Genomic DNA, 19,180 nt, shown 5'->3' on the forward strand with positions numbered 1-19,180 from the left:
TGGAAGGGTCATCTACAGACTCTGTTGTTGATCTTTTTTAGCCATATCTTCCCTTGTACCTCACTAACAACAGGTTCACCTTCTTGTTCTGTCCCTGCATCATTATCAGAACTATCATCCATACTGTTCTGTTGTTGTCTTTCTCCATCAGTGATTGCCTTTCCTTTGGCACTTTTTTGCTTTCCCTTCTTTGAAAGCTTATGTTTGTCCCCATGCTTCTTTATAGCCTGGTCCTGAGCTTGCTCCTTTGGGTTTATTTCCTTATCTACTTCCTCTGTAGGGTTTTGTTTCTCTGTGCTATCCTGCTGTTTTCCTGCATGTTCAATCTTTCTCCTCTTCTCAGCATGCTCCTTGTCTACTGCAGACTCTGTTTCTTCTGACACACCTCCCTTCTTGACTCTCTTTGTTCCCTTTCTTCTCTCTGTAATGTTGTCTTGTGCAGGTTTGCTGAGCACTTTACTGAAAGAGTCATCTACAGACTCTGTTATTGCATCTTCTTTAGCTGTATCTTCCTTGGTACTTTTACTAGACATAGGATCACCATGTGTCTCTGCATTGTTCCCTGAACTATCATCTGCATTATTCTGTTGTTGTTTTTCTGCATCATTGATTGCCTTTCTTTTGTCACTTTTTTGCTTTCCCTTCTTTGAAAGCTGACTTTTCTTCTGAGGAGTGATAGTAACAGCAGTTTCATCATGTGATTGGTGCTCAAACGTAGTGTCTTTTCTTCTCCTTTCTACACCAGTACCTCCTTCTTTACCCACCACCCTGTCAAGTTGGGCTGTGCACTGGGAGTCCTGATCAGACCCAGACTGGAATGCCTTGTACCTGAACTTGATGGTTTGTTCTGCCCCCATCCAAACAAATCAAACACCTCAGACACTGTCTGTGACTCCTGGCCTGCATCCTCTATGCACCAGACTGGCAGCTTTTTTGTAGTAGACTTTGGCTTGTTCTTAGAGCCAGCTTTACTTGCCTCATTGTGCTCTATTGCATGTCTCCTTGGAAGAGGCAGGGGGCTGTCCACTGGTGGGTCAACGTCGGATTCAGGAACCTCAGATTCTGACTGTGAAGTGTATGCAGATTCTGACCTCTTGTCCTTTGATTTCTTTTTCTTCTTTTTGCTGTCTGTGTCTGTATTTGAAGCATTTTGGCTTTCAGAAGACACATTACCATTCAGTGTTGTATCTTGTGAGCATGGCACTACTTTCTCCCCATTTACCTCTGAGTCATTTGTCTTCTTTTTGTGCTTTTTCTTAGATTTCTCAGGTTTAGATAATTCTTGTGATGGAGGAATGATATCACTGTCTTCAGCTTCTGACACTTGCATTTCCAAAGTGCTTGACTCTGTATCCTTGTTCTTCTTTTTCTTCTTCTTCTTTTTGTGTCTTTTTTCTCCATCCCCTTCAGCATTATCATCTTCAGTCTGGATTCTTGAAACACTGGACTGACCATCTGAAGTGTCTTCAACATCTCTATCCTTTTTCTTCTTCTTCTTCTTGTGTTTTTTCTCTCTGCTCTCTTCATCATTGTCTTCTCCAGGCTGGATGGTGGCCTTGCCTTCCAAAGCATTTGATTCTTGATCATTTTCCTTCTTTTTCTTCTTTTTGTGTCTTTTTTCATCACTTTCTTTAATATTATCATCTGCAGACTGGATTGTTGAGTCACTTGTGGCCTGGTATTCCAGAGCATCAGATTCTAAATCTTTGTCCTTTTCCCTCTTTTTCTTCTTCTTCTTCTGTCTTTTTTCATCACTGTCTTTGGCAGTATCATCTGCAGACTGGATAGTTGAAACATTTGTGGTCTGGTTTTCCAAAGTATTCGATTCTACATCTTTATCCTTTTCTTTCTTTTTCTTCTTCTTCTTGCGTCTTTTCTCATTGCCACTTTCACTATCCTCTTGTGCAGACTGGACAGTTGAAGCACTTGTAGTTGTACTTGTGTCTGTCTCTACACCTGACGTATCATCCGACATACTACCTTTCTCTTGACGTTTCTTCTTCCTTTTACCTGACCTGCTCACCAGACCACTACAGCATTTTACAGGCTCTAACGGCTTCTTGAAGATATCCTCTTGCACCAACAGACCATCAGCATCAAGCCGTATAGGAGGCTGACTGTCTTTATCACTCTCCTGGCTGCTTGAAATCCAAGGGAACACGCCACTTGCTGACGACCTTTTTGCAGGGCTTTTCTGTGGACTACAAGTAAGTTCAGCATTTCTCTCTTCTTCTGTTGTGTCATTTTTCTTTTCTAGGCCACTCAGAGGAAAGTAGTCAATCTGAGAGAGGGAAGTGTTCCCGTGGTCTGTACCTGTGCTGCTCTGACTTGAGGTTCTCTCCCTTCTGTACTGTCTTCTGAGGAGAACGCTAGACTTTGTAGGGGACATTGGCAAATTGTTGGCTACACCTCTTTTGTTGCTGTTACCTGTAATGTCTGAACTTCCATTGACAACATTACCATATTTGCTCTGCTTTGAAGCTGTTGATGTCTCGTTGTCTTTGTTTTTCTTCTCCTTTATCCTTCTATCACCATCAGAATCTGTGTTGGATATTTCTGCAGAGGATTTTGAACCCAATTTTTTCATCTGCTTCTTCTTGTAGATCCTGCTCTTAGTAACGATGATGTCATGGCTGTCTCGGGTGTACCTCCCATCTGCACTGCCCATGTCCGAGACGTCTGCCAGGCTTCCGTGGCTGTCCAGTCTTTTCCTCTTCTTACTTGGAGATGTCTGTGTGGCATCCATGCCTTATGCACACACAGTAAAACACAACAATTATGATGTACCACAGGCTTTGTGGATCTTTGTCAGAGGTGTGGCTTACTTGACTTTGTTCTTCCTTGACTGGTGTATTCTTGGGGGCATCATAAGTGTTGTGGCTTCCCTACATAAAAATAAAAGAGAAGCATATCAGTGGACATGAAACTTATTGAAAGATATTTGATGATATAACTTTCATCTAACATTCCCATGATGACAGCGAAGAAACGTCGAACCGTCCAGGCACTGACTGACTGCCGGCAAACCGGGACAGGGCTTGTGGTAAAACATGCTGATTGCTGATACATTTCTTAGCTATATCTGGACTTCTCCACACGGTTAGATTTGATCGCTAGCGAGTGCAGTTGCAACAAAATTACCTTCCAGCTTCTAAAAAGCAAAAGGTGTTGCTTATTCATATATTACACCAAGATTTGTATATAAAAGTGGACTTCTTTTGCCAGAAACATGCTACGATTTGGGGGACTTGAAATCGCTGCTGTTCCCGCACCTTGTTCCCGCCAAGGACGTTATATCGTCCTTGTTCCCGCCAAGGCGAGAACTCATGGGTTCAAGCCTTGCCCCCCTCCCCCAGCTCGGCTTGGTGTACCGAAACCCACGCCAGCACACACCCTACTGTGCATTGCTCGTTCCTCAGTCTGTATCAACAAAATTACTGCAGACAAGAACCTCATATCTTCCCGGTTCTCTTTTGTATGTTTTTGTTTCACTGAAGCTTACCTATGAGTAAGTTACAGCTGAAGTTGTGAAGTTTTACAGGTCCGGACTCGGCAAGCCATGGCAGGCAGACATGTTGGGTTCAACTAATAGCTAAATGGGGTACAATCATTCCTAACGAAATTTATAAAATAGAAATATCACACACAACTAGCACCATGATGATCGGACATAGATATATTTAGTTTGAAAAAATATATTAAATTTTGTTAAATCTTCAGATTAACGTTATTATTCTATGTTTAGGCTACATACCATTTCAATTTTACCTGTACTTTAAGTGGCATCGTCTACTTTCACTTTCCTTCGGGTAAAGAAGAGACCACTTGGAAAAGAGGGCGGCGGAACAATACCTATTCTCATATAACCTATTTGTTTAACAATACCATCCTTAACGTTTTAATAAAAGTGTTCTATACAAATTTAAAACCTTAGCCTTATGTATATAACGATATAACGTTACCTTATCCAGTACGTCTAGCAAAAATTATTTTACCGAGAGAAAAAAAATGCCCTATCCAGTAGTCGTCTTGGCCTAAGAAAAGATGGCGGTAAATCGATCATAGAATTGCTGTTCGTTTGAAGAAAAGTTGTGTTTTTGTCTATATTTGAGTGTTACTACACTTCTACCTCGCCATGCCACCAAAGCACCCTCGGGGAATCTTCGGACTACCGAAGGACCCCAAAAATATGGTCCTGTTCTCCTTTACAGGGGAGTCCTGGCCCTCAGATGATGACGGTAGTAGTGACTCCGACTATCTGCCCCCTGGAGAGACAACAACACAGGATGGGGCTGGGAAAACTGGCGGGAAACACGAGAAAAGGCGCAGTGCAAAAGGAGAACTCGGCGAAGACAGTGACGATGAAGACTATGTGCCTCCTGGTGTCTCCGAGAAAGGTAAAAAAATGTCAGCAAAACGAGTTAAAGGGGCCAGAGGAGGGGGTAAAAAGTCAAAAGACTTTCAGGCAGCAAAGCCCAAGGCAAGGCCTCAAAGAAATGTGAAACGTATACGAATATTTGCTGACACAGATTCAGAGAACAGCAGTGAGTCATCATCATCATCAGGCACTTCAGATGAGGAGCTAAGTGATATTTCAGATGACAAGGAAGATGTCCCGAAAAGAAAAACTAAAGACGATGTAAAGAAAAAAAGAATCACCAGATCTAGAAGTAGTGGCTCGCAAATCTTGAACATCGTTGAAAGTGAACACGACTATATTTCCTCACCAGAAAAAGAAAACAAATCTCAAGAAAAAGAATATGATTCTGAAGACGTTGAGGAAGAAAAAGCAGGTCTGAAACATGATCATGACTATACAGAGTTAAGTGCGGCAGGCCCCAGCACTAGTACTGATGAGGACCAAGACATTGCCTCAGAACAAGTAAGTGAAAATGATGATCAAGACAAGGCTGTCCAACAAAAGAAAATAAGTAATCTACATAAAGAAAAGTCTATACTCAAATCAACACCTCAAAAAACTGATACATCATCGAGTGTAACTAGCAAGAAAAACAAGAAAGCTGCAAAGAAACATGTAAGTTTTAAAGGCATTCCTGAAGACGAGTCCAGTCAACACAAGAAGAAGAGAGTGAAGAGTCGGAAGGATTCTGGGAGCTCTGAGGAGGGTCAGCAGTGGGGCCAACTGTTACCTGTGGAGGTCATTGTGAACATACTGCAGTTTGCTGTGGCAGATCAGGGGGCAGTGCCTTTACTCTGTAGGTATGTACTTTGACTTGAAAGCCTCTTGAACCAGCTGTAAATGATTGATGTTGATACACGGCAACAACAGACTTGGTCGCCAACATTTTTCAGCTGCCATGATAGGACCGCATAATCTCTTTCCAAAATCTTAACAAGTTTCGTGACATTGGTAGTAGTGCTGACAGTACATTTGTATTTTAAATCATTTAGTAGTTGGGAAATAGGCAGAAATCTCTCTTTGATGATCTCTCACTTACCTAGTCGGAGATAGTTATTTCATAGATAAAGACATCATGGTATTGTGTAGGAAATAAATCAGTCATAATCTGGTCTTTGTTCATTTTGTTTTATCAGTACATAGATAAACATGTTGTATTATTGATTTCTTTCTCTAGAGCAGCCAAAGTTTGCCATTTCTGGTACGAGGCGACCAAACACCCCTCCCTGTGGCGCCATGTGGACCTGTCCACGGGATACATCAAGCCCAACGCCAGGTCAGACAAGACTCTGCAGTGGCTGGCCAGGAACAGGTTCTCACAGCTCCGCAGTCTCAACCTCAGTCACTGGGTCTTCATCACCAAGCAAGGCATCCAGGTACTTAGTAAGAGACTGGTCTGGGTGCAGGGTTGTAGTGCAGGAAAGATTAAAATGTTTCAATGAAGTGTACTTAGATTACTTTCTAGTGTACTAAATTATAAGTTTACTTTCTTGTGTTTGTAGACTAAAAATTTAAACTTTCAGAAAGTTACTCGTTAAAGTAAAAGTGTACAGCTAAGGGCATTGGGTCAGCGAAATCAAATACAGTAGCCATACATTACAGCCACATCTGGTAATGATTCAAAAGAAACAGGTAAATGAACCATTATGTCATCATTTCTTCCAACTATGTCTATATCTGTGAAATGCTTGATAAGGAACTTCATGCCTCCAATCCCTTCAAAAAGCTTTCCTAAAATCAATTAAAATTCTACTCAAAGAACAAAACACGTTATATATTTTGTATGTTTTTCTTATATCTGTTTTGAGCTGTGTACCTTAATTTTTGCCCTACTTCGTTTTTATAGCACCTTGCCTCCAGTTGTCCCACACTGAAGCACATTAGATTATTCAGATGTGGTAATCTGTCAGCTGAAGGGATCACAATGCTCGCTGATAGGTGCCCAAATCTTACCAACTTAGACCTTTCTGGTGTAAAAGTAAGTACAGTGTTCATGACTGGTTCACTGTTAGGAGCAGACTAGAAAGGATCATGTGAGGAAAGGGGCCCATTCTTTTATGGCATGAGGAAGTTTTGGACAAGGACCATTGGCATACATTTTACAGGTACATGTACATCTACAACCAACCAAAGAACCAATCAACCAAAGGAAGTGTTGCCAGAATTTCTCCTACAAAAAGTTTGTCCTGTTTACAAATCTCTGAAAAAAATTATGTTCTTTGTGAATGTGTAGACTTGTTTTCCATAGACTGTAGCTGAGAGGTGCCCCCATCTGGAGTCAGTGGACCTGACCAAGTGTATAAAGATTGGCCCAGAAGGGGTGACAGCTCTGGCAGACAGGTGTAGCAAGCTCTGTAAAATTCAACTTGCCTCTGCACAAGTAAGTATGGGACCGTCTCAGCATACATTTATACTACACATATTTTTATGATCTCATCATACATGCATATACATGTTCCACTTCACTGTATTTTTGTTAAGTGAAATAAGAGCAGTTTTTTTACAGAAATATAACAGTAAAGTACATAGTATATGAAGCCCCTATATATGGATGCTTTCTGGTCTGTTCCCGATGAAGTGAATATTTGTGAATTTGCAGATACATGTGTGAATTTCGGTTCTAATTTACTTGTACTTGTACTTATTAACACTAACTATATTCTTAATTTGCATGTCTTGAAATTTTTCTTATGTCTGTCTTGTAACATTACAATCTCATGTATTCACCATCAAATAGATGTATCTTGTACCTCGTATGATACGGTATACAAATGTACATTCTTCATATATGTGTGACTGAAAGTTTTCAAACAAATCTTTGATACTTTTTTGATTTACCGAACATGTACATGTTTCTGCTGTAGTCTCACATGGTGACTCCCACCTGTCTGAAGCATGTTCTCGAGAAGACAGGCCCCAGACTTAAGGAACTCAACCTCTCCAGTAACAAACTGGTGGGAGCTCCCGGCATCTTCAAGTGCATCGCTGTAAGTAGTGCCATATATAGTATACATTCAAGGTTTAGAAAAATGGATTTAGAATTAGAAATATAGATTTAAGTTTTGAATACTGGTCAAAAGAAGTGAACATCAGGCCAGATAATGGCGTGCTGGATGACAGAATGCCTGTTTACGGGGTGCCTGATTCTGGCGTACCGATTACAGCGTGCACTAAGAAGTTGTGTCTAAGAATGTCTAAGAAGTTTGAGTGATTTTTCTTTAGAAGTCTCTAAATATTTCATGGAAGTATGAGGTCTACAAACTCTTGTTGTTATTGTTTTTGTTGTTACTGTTATTGTTTGTTATTATGTTGTTATTTCCCAGAGATGTCCGCAGCTGGAAGTGTTGGACATGAGTAACTGCCATTTCTCCTCGACCCCCCTGCTGCCGATCGAGGCGCTGCAGACAGGCTGCCCCTGCCTCAGGGTCCTCAGACTGGCTGGGTCAGTCATGGCGGCTGGCAATGCAACAAGTGCCATCCAGGTAAGGTGGACAATCAGAGTGTGACATGAGATCTTTTTGAAACAGTTATGTAGTCTAATTATATTAGAAGACAAGTCTACTCCATGTAGATAATTATCGCATAAGGTCTAGCTACCTGAAGAGTGCTTTAGGTCTCTGTATATCACAAGAACAGTGCAGCTTAATGCTTATAGGTTCTATATTATGTACAGGATGGTTCCCCTGGCTTCCCTGAGCTCCGTGAAGTCAGCCTGGCTAGTAACACACTCCTCACATCAACCACTGTTAATGACAACTTCATCTGTAGGTAAGGGACCCGTTCCAAATCGGAAACGTTTGTCTGAATACAATTGGAGGAACACTGCGTGTATGAATGTAACACTTCCATCAATATCTGTCATCATATGAAAGTTTTAGCGATTTACTTCAATCAATTTGTGAAACACTATATGTGTATTGACTGTAGCACTTATCCATCCATATCTTGTTGTAAGTTTTGATTGTTTACCTTAGTTTTAACCATTTACTTCCCTCAATTTGAGAAACACTATGGGTATGATTGGCTGTAGCACTCATCCATCTATGTCATAAATTTTGACCATTTACCTTTCCTTCGACTTTTCCCAGGTTGTTGAAGACCTCATACAAGCTGAAGCTGCTTGACCTGAGGGGATGTTCAAACGTCAACACGGCGGGACTGCAGAGTCTGCCTGTCACCTGTCTGGAGCAGTTCTTCATCTCAAACACCAGCAATATATGCTACAGCTATGAAGGGATAGAGACCATCATCCAAAAGGTGGGAGATGCTTTGGTCTTGGTGGATCGTAATGCTCACTTTCAAACTACCAGAGAAGTAAAGTTAGATTTCAGTTTCTACATTTTGAAGGGCACCATGGTTCTGATATGACCATCATCCAAAAGGTGCTTTGCTCTTGGTGACTGCCACTTTGTTCTTGATCTGCTACGCTAATAAAGTTTTTTGATGATTTGGTGGACGTCATGCTCACTTTCAAACTACCAGAGAAGTGAAGTTAGATTTTGTCTTCAGATTTCAGGTTGTTCATTTTTAAGGGCACCATGGTTCTGATATGGAGCCTCAACATTTCATGATGACAAAAAAACAATGTTTCTTATGCTTCCACCTTTGTCAGAAAATCTGACCCACGCATTTCTTACATGTGACCCTACAAAAATGCTATACCTATAGTTTTATATCGACAACTACAGCTTAAATCTTGGCTATTCTATCTACCAATACTGATGAGCTTTCATTGTAATCTACTTGTTTCTCCAGTGCCAGCACAGCCTGGTGGAGGTGGACCTGTCCTGGAATGTCTATGTCGACACAAACTTGGACAGAACTCTGAAGAAGCTGTCCTCCTCCAGAGCTACCTCCCAACTCAAGGTGCTGAACCTGAGTGGAACATGTGTGACTGCAGACATGGTCAGGTCAGGGGTTACACACATCTTATTTATACATCAGACACATGTTCTCTGGTCTGCTTTCTGTATAAAAGTCTTTTTTGTTATCGTTGTTTTGTTCTTTTTGGGTTCAGCTGATATGCAGCATAAGTACCTAAAGGTTATTGCAAATCAAAGATCAAGTACTATAGAGTATATTCTTGAATCCTCCAAAGCATAAAAACCCACCCCTGCCTTGTATTTAAACTCTCAGGGGACAGTGGGATATGCACATAAATCACACTACAGGTAAAGTGAGTCAAATCTTGGCAGTCATTCAGCACAACCTGAGCCACTGTCTGTCGCAGGTCCAGTCAACCTGCTACAAGACGTTTGCAGGCAACAGTACCAAGAGTACAGTGCTACAGTGTGGGGCCCAGACTTAGAGGGAGTCCAACATTGGACTGCCTGCCAAGAGGGAGTCCAACATTGGACTGCCTGCCAAGAGGGAGTCCAACATTGGACTGCCTGCCAAGAGGGAGTCCAACATTGGACTGCCTGCCAAGAGGGAGTCCAACATTGGACTGCCTGCCAAGAGGGAGTCCAACATTGGACTGCCTGCCAAGAGGGAGTCCAACATTGGACTGCCTGCCAAGAGGGAGTCCAACATTGGACTGCCTGCCAAGAGGGAGTCCAACATTGGACTGCCTGCCAAGAGGGAGTCCAACATTGGACTGCCTGTCAAATGCCTGTCTATAATTGTTGATGCCATTATAGACAGGCATTTGGAAACTTTTGGGCCATTGTACATTAGGCATGTGCTTGATCTTATCAACAAGAATAGAAGCATTTAAGCCCAGAAGTGAGATTTCTATCCAATAGACCATGGTTGCTATAGGCTAGAGGTTGAAGGGTTGAACATTTAAAAGACAAAAGTAGGCCTATTATTAATCAATTATGAATTTGTTTGAAAAAGATGCCTACACATAGAAGCCATGGATTTGTTTAAAATAAATGAATTGGACATGATGGAAATGTTCTTGTCCTGTAGGTGTGTTCTGGAAGGCTGTCCCCATCTGACCTCCCTTAACCTGACCTCCTGTCGAGCCCTGCCTCGCGGGATGAAGCAGCTGTTTGGTGAAGAGGCCATCGCTGAGCTCAGGAGAAATGCAGCAGATATTTTAGCTTCTACCTCTGACCTCTGATGTAACCTTTGACATGAGATTCTTAACTCAATTATTCTTGGTAAAAGGGAAGAAATTCGTTTTTTTTTGGGGGGGGGGCATAACTGGTAAACCACTTTTAGGCACAACATGGCCAGTTTTTTACATAACGTACAAGCTGTGTAAGACCCATCTGTAAGGTTTGCTCTACATGTATTCACACCAGGATGGACCCAACTCTTTACCATCAGTGTGGTGGGACATTTAACATGCTTGAGGTTATCCTCAAACACTGGACTTTCATCCCATCAAAGAGGATGTCAGGTGAGAAACTAGGTGTCAATTGCCTTTTCTGAGGGCACAACCTGATGGATTGCTAGGGATTCAAACTTAAGATTCTAAGTCAAGAACCCTAAGTACATGACAACTTTATGTACAGTTCAGTTCTGTTATGTACATCTTATATTTCCACCAAAATGATTAACTTTCCTGGCTGTAAAAGTTACAGTACTTGATAAAATGATAACTCATGTGGCCACTCACGTAGTTTGTAGTTTCACAATTTTAGTCCACTGTATTCTGCTGCTGTAGTGGTCAGAACATCTACAGCTATAGCTAGTGTCACAATACCTCCATGTAACTTGTAAGTACCACATGTCTCATATAGGTAATGCTACCTCAAGCATGAAATGTTCATTATCAGTAGTCTATGCTTCGAAGTTCTACATCATCAATTTGGATTTTATCTGTAAATTTTGAAAAGGTTTTTTTATAATGTTAGATAGCATGGGATTAATGTTACATACTGAAAAGTGTCCTCAGTACATGTTATACATGTTAGTCTGTCGAGGTATCATGGTGCAATGGTCAAAGGTAAAGTTAATGGTAACAGGTCTTAAGTAAGTGAATGAATAACTGATGGATATGCATTGTACATTTCTCTGTATAGTGACAGTAATATGAAATTTGATGGTGATATGTTCCAGGTAATTTTGGCGGTTGGAGCTAAGGATTTTATTATAAACATGTAAACTGTAACAGATGCCATTCCGTGACTCATTATTACACCTGTATTTCTATACTGTGAGCCTGTAATGTTATGGCAAGTTTTGCATGTATGTTAAGGAACAAGAAGAGTAACTGTTAAGGTTAAACGAAACGATGTAACTATCTCAAGACAAGAGTGACATGCGGATTTTTTTTCCAATTTTGATTTGATTACTGATCAGTATTATTGATGATATTTCATTCTAATAAGAAACACCTTTCGCTGGCGCTATTCTCTTCCGATTCTTTCGAAATATTGATGGAAAATGTCCAAAACGAAGAAAAAACGTCATGTTAAATCGCATCGTTTTGTGTCACTTCCGGGTTTGCTTTCTCCACCCCTCTCTTGCGTCATCATGGAACAGTCCTTGTCACCACGACGCCAAATGGTGCCTTGTGATTGGTCAATCCTATCAGCTGACCCAGCTGTAGCAACAGTCGCTACGGAAACAGACCACGCCCCTTCCTGCTACACAACAGTGAAAAACATTGGAGTAGCGTGCGAGTTGATAAGCAAGGCGATCGCCAGCTCAATTAGACGATTTTCTGCGGCTCCTGAACGTTCAAACCGCGAGGAACAGGTGCACAAGATGGCACAGGACCGGATAGGACTTGTCAGGGACTCGATGAACGAAAACCCGCTTTTGGCTAAGGTAAGAAGACGTTTTTTGTGACATTTCTGCAACCATGTGGTGGTCAGACCGAAGAGATTCAAGTGCTCTTGAATTAAATCAGAGCGTCTCGCCTTTTCCCTGCCTCATTGATAAAATCCCGACTTTTCTACACTCCTTTCACTGATTTTCATCATTTCGGAAATCTGCGTCATTTTATGATGTTACGTACGTACTGATGTTATTCTTTTGTTGATATTCAATTATTTCGGTAGATAACGTCAGAATAAAGGGGGTGGGGGGTAAGTTGAATGGTCTTTTTTCGACCAATGTTTGCCATTCAAATTAATTTCACCTCTTATCTTTCCTTTTCAAAAGTGCTGTTTAGTGGAAACGCTAACTCAGTAGTTTTCTTTTACCATGAAAACTAAGATTGGGTAACATTAATGATTACAAGGGTTTAGATATCGAAGTTTCCATTTGTTTTGCTGTATGTTTGTTATTGTATCATAGCCACCAAGCCAAGAAAGTTTTCCCCAAGGCGTCAACAACAACATATCACATTGCATGATTTTCTTTAGAAGTAAAACAAGTAATTGCAAGTCTGGTGCATACATTTCAATCTTCAGGACTGTGATACTTGTAAAAAGACTAAATTTTCCCTTAAAGTTAAAACTCCAGATTTCACCTTCAAACAACCCTGCTGTGGCTTTATTACAAATGGGAGCAGCACTTATCTAATTTGTAAGGTATCTTAATTTCCCTCCATAAAAAATTAAATTGGCGTTATATGAATTTGGGCACCAAAAACTGAAAATATTCTGAATTCAAAACTCTCCATTCAAATTGACAATGGCAAGTACGATGTGATTTTCAACATATTCATACCATTTCTCACATTGCTAAACAACACAAAAGCAAGCCACGTAAAGTGCATATTTCAAGACGTTTTCACAATACAACATTCAAGTCACATTCATATGCTGTGAGTATAGCTATGCAGCGTACTTTCCACTTTTAGATTCCACTTATGATGAGGAAAAATCACCAAAGCAGCATCTTTGTTTGAATTTTGCTATCAATCCAGTTCTATGATATTCTTCTTTAGATTTGGCTGTGGGTCAAACGCCAGTTGACACAATGTTTATGCCAGTATGATTCTTCAAATGTAACGTTAAATGTATTGTAGAGTGGTTGCCTCATGTAGATTTTTTTTGCAATAGAAACATAATATTAGTAAAGCTTGAACCAAGCCTGTCCCATAGGTCTGCTGTCAGAATTTTAGGTATCGAGGTAATGTTACACCAAAACCTTTCACAGTCACTCAGGTGCAAGGGGTAGCTGCCTCTGAAACAGTTTTCCTGAAAACATATCCGACTTCTATCCTAACATGGCTGGAGGGACGTGCGTTGCGGGGCATTGGATACAAATACCGTCTTTGTTTGGTTGAAGAATAAACCTTCGGCCTGTTTTGTTTGGTGCTATTGACATCTAACATCTGACTCCAAAACTCCCAAACACGTCCACTCAACCTCAATGGCAGTGTTATGGTCCTCTTTGGGAATTAAGTTCCCAGTTTTGCAGGTACCCCCTACCTGGATGGGCTTGAGGTGTGTTTTTCAGGGTGGGGTCACCTGTGCAACACCTGTTCTGTATAAGGTGTTGCTATAGTATCTTATTTTCTCCAGTAACTATTTAAATTTGATATTGTAGTTATCCTATATTAGGTCATCACTTATAGATTGTTTATTCTATTACCAAAGCTAACAATATTGAACAGCGAAAGTGACAAAACAGGTACAGATTACTTTAACTGGTTGTCACCCTGGTCATATAACATTGCTGTTATTACATCAGCATACCTTGTAAATGAGAAAAGCTTTCCATTGCAAATGTATTAGTGTGGTAACAAAGTTTGTTGGTAACTTGCCCAGTCTTTGAGTGGGTATTCGGCAAAGTGTGAAAATAACATGTTTATCCAAATTTGATTTTTTTCTTTTCAATTTCTGGATGACGGCATTATATGCCATTCCCACTCAAATCTATGACTTTCCAGCACAACTGATTAGTCAAAATCTTGTAGAGTGCTCTACTTTAAAAATGCACACTATGGTTCTTCTTAGAATTGTGTATTTAGCCATTGATGGTGAAATTGACTATCATCTCTGTCATCAACCAGCAAAAAGCAATGAGGATCAACTTCATCTTCTGAATTTTTAAAAGCTGTCATGTTTCCAGTCAAATCATATCCATCATAGATTTCTCCTTTGTTATGAAACAAAACCTTTTTATGGTGCAAAATGACTGGTCACGCACTGAATTATTGACGAACACCCCATAAAAGAGTGCCTTACTTTCCATAGCAACCTAATTCTGCTCATTTACCTCCATTTCCTGTTAGGTTTTGGTTGAATTGAAGCAGTTTTTATGTATGTATGGGGCACAAACATGTCAAACAGCCGGTGTAAAATAAAAGGTGTTAACTGGGTGTTAAGATTCCAATTTACTACAGCCACCTTTGTGCTTTTTCTTTTTGAAACCCTTTCCCTTTTTGAGATCAAACCTTTTTTTGCATGATTAGGTTTCCGAGAGCCAGGCTGAAGTATTGTTAAGTGCATTGGCATGTTACTGGCTGCCAGATCCAGACAAAATGTCCCCTTGCCAACCATTGTTAGCCATAGTGGCGTGGAAGACAGGAATGCATCTTGGGATATTGCCATGGTAACCGACCAGGTGTGCTACAACACTAAAATGGTGAAGAATATTTACCTGGAAATAATCTTACTATGTTGTGATTGTGAATATCACCAAATCAGGGAAAAGGGGCCGATAGTTTAGGTTGAAGTGGCTTGAAGTGGTTGAGTTGTGCACTCGCCATTCTTTCCACAGTTAAAGGATGGGTGCAGAACAAAAGTGTCTGGGTTTTCTGAAAAAGTCTGCTGGTAAATGATTTCTAAAAAAATCTATAATGAAGAACCTATAATGATTATGCCAGTGTTTCACAAGTGGTGTGTTTCAAGTGCTCTTTAGAGAAAAATGATCATACCAATTGTTTTCTACTGGGTGTTGTTCTTTTTCTTTAAACCAACCAGTACCTACTGTTCAACACTGTAACCAACACAAAGATATTGTTAAGACTACCTCACCAGGGAGAATCCTATAAACAAGCCAGGCTAATCAATGATATGTCATTTTCGTGACAACTATTTTAGAAACAATAGAACAGGTGCATGACTATGGTCAGGACCAATACTCTGTTTATCCTAGACATAGAAGACAACTATTCATAGCTTCATTATTCTGTCACAACCAATACTGATAACAGTTCTAGAATTGGATTGTTGCATGCACAAATGGGATCCATCACAAAACCTAATAGCTAGAAAAAAAGAAAACTATGAAGTGTTTTGTTCTTCCCTAACTATAATGATATTGGCATATGTCCATGTAAGTTAACATCAATTTTGAGCATTTTTTTTCCAAAATGAAATCAGAGATCTTTATGATAGGCAATCATAGAAAAACATTGGAATCATCTGCATTATTTTATCACATAAAATCAGACTGATAATCTGCACTTCAAAAACATAGTTTTTTAGCCACAGTGACATTTTTTGATAATTTTCTAATGCCATTTCCTTTCTCCTACCACATATTTATTTGACCAGATGGTAAGATGACACATTATTTTCCGTCCATCCCTCAGTCCCAGCTTGGCAGACCACTGAAGAGAGGGTTCAGCTTGCCCCCTGATGACTTCACATATGGCAGACCAAACACAGGGAAGGATGGAGGCACTGCAGAAGGTAACAACATGTCCACAGGTCTTCATGTACAGTAGTTTTGTACTTGTAACATCATTCCTACTTTCAATCACTGAAGGTCCGTGGCATCTACAACTACAGTTGAAATTGCCTTGCAATTCCACAACTGTCCCCTAGGTGGCATGTCAGAACAGTCAGTCCATTTTTCTTGCGTGTTGTTGCTGCAGTTTGATTTCCTACAACTAGATGGCGCCTTTGTCACACAGGACGGTTCCCTCCAGTTTTGCCTTCAGGCAAAAATATCATGTCCTTTGGTCATAAAAAAATTCTTATGTCCAACTTTTCTATAACTTGTCTAGAAATTGGTGTTAAACTTGGATTACAAGTGCTTTGGACAAAAAAATTGAAATGATGTTGTAGCTAAATTTTCCTTCTTAACTCAAACAGAATGTTTCCTGATAAGAAAATGAATTGCTCCCCCCACTATTCACCTGTATAGTAGATTGTTTTATTGCCCACTTCTCAGTTATAAACTACAAAGAAAAGAGTTTGCATCAAAGACTCCCCTGAGACTGCTTAAGATGGTACAGCCCTACTTCACAGGTGGGTGTGAATGGGAGGCACCTGTTTCAGAACCAGTTTTTGTACTGTGCTTTTGTCAAGCAAGAAAAGATAGATAGCCCAAATTTAAAGCAAAACAAAGAATGACATATTATTTTGTGTATGACGAAAATAAGAATTTCTCATCAAAAACAAAACACCATTAAATCTCCTGAATGGCATTGACAGAAAATCTTGAAATATCAGTGGCTTATTTGGGAGGCTTTTTCATTCCTACAGAAATTATCACAAAGTCTTCAAACAAGTTTCATTGATTCTTTGTTTTTTTTACAAATAGAAGGGAAAGAAAGAAACCAAATAGTCGGAAGTTGGTCATCAAAGAAACTTGAAGGTTTAATTCAAAGTGTAAAGCACAATGGCAAGCTGCAAAATTGTGTTTTTGATCATGGGACAGTCTTATTCCACATGATGTTTGCAGTATTTGAAATCCATAATTTTGCCATGTCATTGCACAAGGAGATTAGACTTTAATGGTTTTCTACCATTACGTAAGAATTGAGAAATGACATCACCCTTAGCTCATTCTTTTGGCATGTCTTCATTTGTACAATTACTGCCCATTCTACAATACCAGCACCGGCTATTACACCACTTAGCGGGCGGGACCAGGAGTATTTACCAAAATTGCTCTCAAGTCGTCTCTCCCTAATTAAAGACCACGTTAAGTAAATTAAAAGGTTCTTAAACGGCAAGTGTCTCATCTGACACAAAGGTTGCCCGTTTGCGGGTGAGAAAAATTGTTGTGATATGAGATCACCTCAGGTGGGTTGTTAGAGAATGAGTGGTAAGTGGTGGGGAGGGCTCTGTGTCTCCGGCAATGTGCGTCTCTCTACCTGACTTCAGGAAATTACACACTGTCGTACTTTTATAGAAGGGAATTACAGGTTTTGTTTGGTTCAGTTCTTCCGTTTTCATGAATCATACACAACCTGTCTTTATTACGAATACTGTTCAACAACAACCAAAAGACGAAAGACGTTAGTTTACAGGCTAAGTGGACAAATAACATTAATATTGACAACAACATTTTAGATCTATATACTGTGAAAGTTTCTAGACTCCTACAATATCATGAGAAAAAGATCTAGTACATACACATGACTTCAGTCACTTGGTATTTCAAATTGCCTCAGTTTATCTATTTAGCAATGCATTCTTGTCACGACTTTCAAAACATTTGAGAATCAGCAAAGAAAAATGTTGCGGCCTAACATTTTTTTCTGTGCATATGAGCATCCACAAAACGGAGGAAGCTATTTACTGGACGGTTAACTCTTCAAGGAAGTGTTGCATGGAAAAGTGGCATGCTTGCCATTGCAAGTTGTATGTCTCCCATTCCCCAACAAAACTGAGTTGCATTTGAAAGGCAACGATGCTTGCAATTGCAAGTTACAACCCTGCCAACGAAACAAAACACAAGCTATGTTTGGCAGGCAACGGTATTTGCTGCTTACTCCGGAGTATGGTCTGTTTTCTTTGGTAAATTTCTGCCATTCTAAAATTGGTAAATACTGACGATGCTCAGAGAGTCAATGATATTGTTATCCCTCTCTCGACCATAAAGCGTTGAAAAGTTCTGGCATTTGTTTACCGCATACGCCACGTTGCCGGGATGTCGCAGGTTTTGTGTCAGCCATGGCAGGTTAGGCTTCTAATATGACGCGGACGCGGCTAATTTGAAAAGAATCGGTTTCCTGACTCGTCTTTTCACAAGGCTGAAGTTGGGTATATTGTGTAGCAAGTTGAGCGTAACCCGCTGTCAAAAGGCGTTTGCACAAAGCAGAAAAGGAACTTGGATAAGCATCCTGTTTGATGTTCTGCACAGTTTCATTCCTGTGTTTTTCTGTCCGCCCATGTTGAAGTCTTTGACAGGCTTACGTAGAAAAACAGTATAGCCACAACATCCTGTTGAGTAAAACAGTAAAAAGTTAAGAACTGTGCTGCTTTCAAGCGTAAAATTGAACGTCAAACTTCACGCTTCCTTTATGTACTAATTGTGTTTGTCTTCACTGGAGCATAAAAACTCACAGCGTAAACTTGACCATGGATGGTTTCCTACTTAAAGTCTCCAGGACAAAACTATGCCAGCTGGTTCAACTGAGCATCCTCGCTTTCTGTGGTGCTCAGCTATTCTGTTGCCAACCCTGCTGACGGTTTTAAGATGTTTATGTTCAAAAAGTGGCCAGCAGTATTGTTTGTACATATTTTGGTACAATTTCTTTAAGCATCAAAATTGCAGCATATTATACAAGAACAAAATTGGACAATTTGTGAAAGGAAATCCAGTCGGGCTCTCAAGTTAGCCATGATTTGTCAGTCTCCCCACCAGCTAACCCATTCTTACACCTCAAAGTGCCGCAAAGCCAAAAAAGTTTGTTCGAAAGATCCAGCTGTATTATGTTGGAGACTTTTTTTCTAGCCGATTATATGTAGTGTTCCCTGTAATGACATCCTGCAAGTCAGTGCAAATCGATTCCCCTTTCGAGGACTTGATCCTCAAATCTTCCGCACAATTTGTGGCGTGTACTTATCTGAGACATTGAATCCTGTTTACACTTGTAATATCTGAGCCTTTTCAGAGCCTAACTCCCGGTAATTGCCCTTTATAGCATCCAGGTCTTCTCGTACATACCACATGGCTTGCATCACTTTGTTCCCATTGTTGCCTAAGAGCTTAAATTTTCTTTGAAAT

The 19,180-nt window shown here is 40.2% G+C and overlaps 3 protein-coding genes across 4 annotated transcripts in view; 2 read left to right on the forward strand and 1 right to left on the reverse strand.

Moving 5' to 3' along the window:
• Positions 1-645: 645 nt before the first annotated feature.
• Positions 646-3,607, reverse strand: LOC118421308 (uncharacterized protein DDB_G0283697-like). Of its 2 annotated transcripts, none has more exons than XM_035828543.1 (2): positions 3,503-3,607; positions 646-2,760 (listed from the first exon to the last, which is right to left on the reverse strand). In XM_035828543.1, exon 2 carries the CDS (start codon positions 2,744-2,746, stop codon positions 737-739), a length of 2,010 nt encoding a protein of 669 aa, XP_035684436.1. In that variant the 5' UTR covers positions 2,747-2,760; positions 3,503-3,607; the 3' UTR covers positions 646-736. The 2 variants fall into 2 exon arrangements, with proteins under 2 accessions (XP_035684436.1, XP_035684435.1); XM_035828542.1 differs by having other exon boundaries at positions 646-2,885; positions 3,503-3,602.
• Positions 3,608-4,003: 396 nt separating this feature from the next.
• Positions 4,004-10,525, forward strand: LOC118421462 (F-box/LRR-repeat protein 6-like). Its single transcript, XM_035828762.1, has 9 exons — positions 4,004-5,220; positions 5,598-5,796; positions 6,669-6,800; positions 7,285-7,407; positions 7,744-7,902; positions 8,094-8,188; positions 8,509-8,677; positions 9,176-9,330; positions 10,334-10,525. The coding sequence occupies exons 1-9, from the start codon at positions 4,136-4,138 to the stop codon at positions 10,485-10,487; spliced, it is 2,271 nt and encodes a 756-aa protein (XP_035684655.1). The 5' UTR covers positions 4,004-4,135; the 3' UTR covers positions 10,488-10,525.
• A 1,382-nt stretch (positions 10,526-11,907) lies between these two features.
• Positions 11,908-19,180, forward strand: part of LOC118420924 (cilia- and flagella-associated protein 77-like) — a 14,187-nt gene continuing 6,914 nt past the window's right edge. Inside the window, exons 1-2 of the mRNA XM_035828002.1 lie at positions 11,908-12,145; positions 15,810-15,909. Coding sequence (XP_035683895.1) covers positions 12,083-12,145; positions 15,810-15,909 — 163 coding nt within the window. The 5' untranslated portion in view covers positions 11,908-12,082. The remainder of the gene's footprint in view (positions 12,146-15,809; positions 15,910-19,180) is intronic.

The sequence above is a fragment of the Branchiostoma floridae genome, chromosome 8 (genome assembly GCF_000003815.2).
Source record: "Branchiostoma floridae strain S238N-H82 chromosome 8, Bfl_VNyyK, whole genome shotgun sequence".
NCBI lineage: Eukaryota > Metazoa > Chordata > Leptocardii > Amphioxiformes > Branchiostomatidae > Branchiostoma > Branchiostoma floridae.